The 4,846-nt window shown below is 64.2% G+C and overlaps 1 protein-coding gene across 1 annotated transcript; it reads left to right on the forward strand.

The window, feature by feature from the left end:
- Window positions 1-2,407: 2,407 nt before the first annotated feature.
- Window positions 2,408-4,460, forward strand: LOC104583306 (translation initiation factor IF-2-like). The gene is made up of 3 exons (XM_010235166.1): window positions 2,408-3,005; window positions 3,256-3,344; window positions 3,984-4,460. The coding sequence occupies exons 1-3, from the start codon at window positions 2,408-2,410 to the stop codon at window positions 4,458-4,460; spliced, it is 1,164 nt and encodes a 387-aa protein (XP_010233468.1).
- Window positions 4,461-4,846: the final 386 nt, after the last annotated feature.

Raw genomic sequence — 4,846 nt, forward strand, 5'->3', positions numbered from 1 at the left:
GCATTCAAGAACAGAACCTCAACTTCATACAAATAATACTATAGTACCAGCAAACAAGGTTTTAAACCTAGAGCCAAGCCTAGAGTGGCCGTCGCGGCACGGGGGTGACACCGGGGATGCGCGGGCACCCCCTTTTTGGTTCGGAAGTGGGCTACGTGGATCGCTCTGGTGATCGCGGGCGGGGCCAATGCAAAGCGCGTCAACACACGGTGAACACGAACGCCCGTTTTACCCAGGTTCGGGCCACCCGGAGGTGTAAAACCCTACGTCCTGCTTGTCTGAGCTAGTATTGATAGAAAGGCAAGTGCTTACAGGTTGCCGGGGGAAGCCCCCGGGTGCTCTCTTTTTGGCTAAGTGTCCTTTGCTACTTTGGGCTACTGCTAGTGTAACACTATGAGTTGGTTAGCGAACCAACGAACGAACCAACGAATGAACCAACGAACCCCTTTGATCGTTGGCGGGGGTCCTCCTTTTATAGCCAAGGGGATACCACAAGTGCCACGGTTCATGGTTTACAAGTGGCGAGCAGGGAGCTTGAGCAGCTCCTCCTCGGTGTGCTGGCATACATGCAAGAATACTAGCCTTGTAGCTAGGGGTCTAAGGCCAAAAAACTACTCTTGGACAGCCACTGTTTGCATGACTTGACGGGGAACCCCCTTCCTGTCGGCTCATTAACTGCGTCATGCGCCTCACTCCTTGTCCTGACAAACCCTGCGGGCAGGGTGCCTGCCACGCGCCCACGTGGCATTGCTGTCCTGCTTGCTCGGTCCTGCTCTTGCAACGGAACCTGCGCCCGGGAACGCCCCTCCCGGCAAGTACCTTTCCGGGAGGTGCCCAGGCAGGAACTCTCCCCCGAAGCCCCGCTAGCACTGCCGGGATGGTAGCTTGCCGGGCAGCTTGTATACTGCTGCCCGGGGTGTGATCCTCCCGGGGAGCGAGTGAGGCGACCCACGCGTCCTGCAGCGGTGGTACCCTAGGTGCCACTGGTGTGACAGTAGCCCCCGGGCGTGGGCCGGCAACGCCGTTTTCCGGGCGGACTCCTCCCTGGCCGGTTGCCGGGCTATGCCCCCAACCGACGCGTGGGTCCTGAGTTGTCTCGGGCCCGCATCTCTCTGCCGTCCCAAGGACCCTGCCGTTACGGATGGAGTAGTGGGTGTGAGATTTCCGCCGTAACCTCCCCCTTTAACACGGGAAGTTATGGCCACTCCTCACGTTATCCCCACGATTCGCAATTATCCCAGCGCACCCGTTGGGTGCGGATGCGACCGTTACTGAGCAGGCGGGTGCTATAAGGCCCCACTGCTGCGCCGAGGGGTAAACACTTAGCCCCCCAGCCTTTCTCCTTCGTCTTCTGATTCCTTGCGCCCACAAACCTCGCCCGCTTCCGCCCACGCTCCCCATGGCGCCCCCCACAACCAGGAAAGGAAAGGAAGGGAGGGCCCCAAAGAAGCCGGTGGTCAGCAAGAGCGAGGCGGCCACCAAGGCCGCTGCAGATAAAGAGCAGAAGAAGCTGGTGATGAGGGCCACGCTTGCCTTCTACCGGCCCGGCTACAATGGCGAGGCGCTGGACAAGATCCGGCACGCCGTTCCCTCTGAGTTCAACGAGCACGGGGAGACCCTGATCTTCCCCGCCGGCGCCGACCACTAGGAAAACAACTTCCGGGTGTTCGGGCGCTCCATCCTCACAGGGCTGGTGCCGTCGTTCTCCCTGTTCCTCCATGCGCTCATGGAGTCGTATCAGTTGCGGGTGGCGCAACTCCACCCCTCCTCCCTCTATCTTCTCGCCATCTTCCAGTTCCTCTGCGAGGCGTTCGTCGGAGTAATGTCGTCGGTGGCATTATTCCGGCACTACTTCTACCCCCACATCGATAACGCGAAGGCGATGTCGTCGGGGGTGGTGTTCCGCGCCCGCGATCGGCTGAAGTCCGAGTTCATCGTCCGGTCGGAGAAGAAGATCGAGAAGGAGTGGCGGGGTGACTGGTGCTGGGTCCGCGTGGAAGACCCCGAGGAGTTCATCTATGCGCCCACCAAGCTGCCGCAACCCAACGGCGGCTGGCGGGACCAGTACCACCGTGACGTTGATCTCCTCCCCATCGTGGAGAAGATCAAGGCCCTGCGGCTAGCGGGGCTCACCGACCTTGATGTGGCGCGCACCTTCATTAGCCGGCACGTCGCGCCGCTCCAACTGCGCTCCCGTCCCGCGTGGATGTACACGGGGTCCGAGGACGGGACACGCCTCCATCGCAAGGGCGTGGACTGGGAGTTACTTCGGGTGTGGATGAAGGGGATCTCCGGCGAGGACGCTCCCGTCACGGGGTTCCCGCTGGGGGTTATCTCCCTCCATGCCGGCATTCCGGAGCTGACCGACATCATCGCCTCCTTCCCGCCCTGCAACGAGTGAGGGTTGATGGACGATTCCCTCACTCAGACCCCGCGTGCTCCTCCGCCGGCACCTCGCGGGAAGCAGGTGCTTGAAGAGAGTGGGGGCGAGTCAGAGGTCAACTGGCCCTCCATTCCGTCCTCCTCCGATGAGGCGGGCCAGCCTGCCGCGACCCAGGTAGTCGTCCCCGTGGACAACGAGGAGGAAGAGGAGGATGAGACGCCCTTGATCGTCAGTAGAACAAGGGCACATGCAGCGGTAGCGACCACTTCCGCAACTGCTGTCGGTAGCGTGGCGACGACCACCCCCGCGGTGGCCGCCACTGCAGTGGCAACTCCCTTGACAGTTCACGCGACACCCTGGGCTGCGGCGACCCCACGGGCGCCCACGGCCCTGCCTGCACGGCGGCTCTTCCGGGGCTTCAAGCTCCAGCTCAACCCCCCGAAGGACGGCTCGCCGGCTAGTGCCGGCAAGAGGGGGAGGGCTGATTCGCCACCTGCCGTGCCGAGCAAGAAGGCGCGCACGCAGGCCGGCAGCAGCTCCGATCCGGCCGCCACGAGGGCCAGCGGCGCCGCTGCTGCGCCTGCCGCCGACGCGGCCCCGAAGGAGGTGGCGCTGGCAATGGGTACCGCACCTTACCCCGCTCCTCTACTTACATCCCCTTTACTAGCTGATCCACAACCGTACTGTCCTCTCTATCCGCAGACGATGTCCAGCCCGTAGCAGGCGTCCAAGCAACGACGGCCGGAAGAGAGCAGGAGGAAGCCCCTCCCACAAGCCCGGCGGCCCCGCACGGTACTCATCCAGCGCCTCCTGCGTCCCCCACCGGGTAACTTGAATAGCCCTTCGGATCTTAACCCGTCTTTCTGTTGCAGGCCCGATCGCGCCCGCACCGGGAGCGGGCGCTGCGGTGATTGACCTCGGACCCGTCATCGAGGCCGCGGGGACAGCGGAGGAACCGGAGGTAGCCCCCGCGCCAAGCCCCGCCGCCACCACCGCCACCGAAGAGGCGTTCGGCGACGCGCCAGCAGCCACAGAGGCTGCCGGCACGGACTCTTCGGCCCACCAGTAGGAGGCGGCCCCTGCGGGGGGTGCGGCAACCCCACCAGCCCCACAACTCTCAAACGTGGGTGCGGGGGAGGCTGCAGCAGAGGACCAGTAGGACGCGTTGCCGCAAGGGGACGACCTCCTGCCCGGCGAGACAGGGGCGGCAGGCGCTTCATCGCCGTCGGCCGCCACCTCCAGCGCGGACCTCGGCACCCTCGCCGGGGTGGCTTGGAATCCCATCACTTGGGACCCGAGCATTTTCGACAGGTGGCACCGGTTCCTTGACGCCATCAAGGACCAGCAGCTAGCCTTCGTCACCTCCTTCAACCAGGTGAGGGAGCACCACTAGATCGCCAAGAGTCAGCTCGGCGAGGTGCGACTGGCCGTGGAGAAGGAGCGGCAGGAACTCTCCCGGGTGCGGGAGGAGGCACGCCTCGCTCGGGAAGCCTGGGACGAGGCCGGCATGCCGGTCGTCCCCGAGGAGGAGCTCTACCGGCGGCTGGAGGCTCAGCGGGCCGAGCTCTAGGAAACCCTGGACTCGCTGGTGGTGGTGCAGGCGAAAGCCAAGAAGGAGCACGCGGAGGTGCTCGCCGCGGCTCAGGTTCGCATCGACGAGAAGAGCGACCTGATCAGCAGCTACCTCGGTCAGATCCAGGGCCTGCGCGTCAAGCTGGAGGGGCAGACCAAGGCTACGGAAGATGCGGTAACAGCGGCAGCACGGCAGGAGGTTGAGCTCAATTCTGCCGAGGATAGGAGGGCCCGCCTCGAGACCGAGCTGGCCACCGTCTGGGAGGAGCTCGTCAAGACGGGCGAGGAGAATGCGGCCAAGGCCACACAACTCTCAGCGCAGGCGAGCCTCCTCCGCAAAGCCAAGCACGCGATGCATTTGGCTCGGACCAACCATGGCACGCTGATCGGGCAGCGGGAGCTGGAGACCAAGAAGCTGCTTGGAATCGCCCAACCGCTGCGCAACCTGCTGCCGCGGTTCGAACTACGGGCCACGCGGGTGGACGGGCGGACGTTACCACGCTGATCCCGTTCTTCTCCGACTTGGTGGGGAAGCTCGCGGCGCTCGATGTATGGATCTCCAAGTTCTGCAACGAGGAGATCGCCAACTGCGCCCGGGAGGTTGCCGGGACGATCCTTCCGAGGGTGCACCTCCGGCACCCTGAGTTCCCCTTCGAGACGCTGTTGGACACTTGGTCGGAAAGCGAGGACGCCCCCACCCACTGCCAGGCGGTGAGCGGGTTCGTCGACGAAGTGGTCGAGCGGATGCAGCGGAAGCCGGACCCCGAGCTGGTGCCGGAGCCCCCGGCGGAGGGCGCCGGCAACTAGTTGCCGCAGCCTATAGCGGAAGCCGCCGCAGCCTCCTGCCGGCCCACGTCGTCCCTTAGTGTTGTTTTCCTTTACTTTTGTTCC

This window comes from Brachypodium distachyon, chromosome 2, assembly GCF_000005505.3.
Source record: "Brachypodium distachyon strain Bd21 chromosome 2, Brachypodium_distachyon_v3.0, whole genome shotgun sequence".
NCBI lineage: Eukaryota > Viridiplantae > Streptophyta > Magnoliopsida > Poales > Poaceae > Brachypodium > Brachypodium distachyon.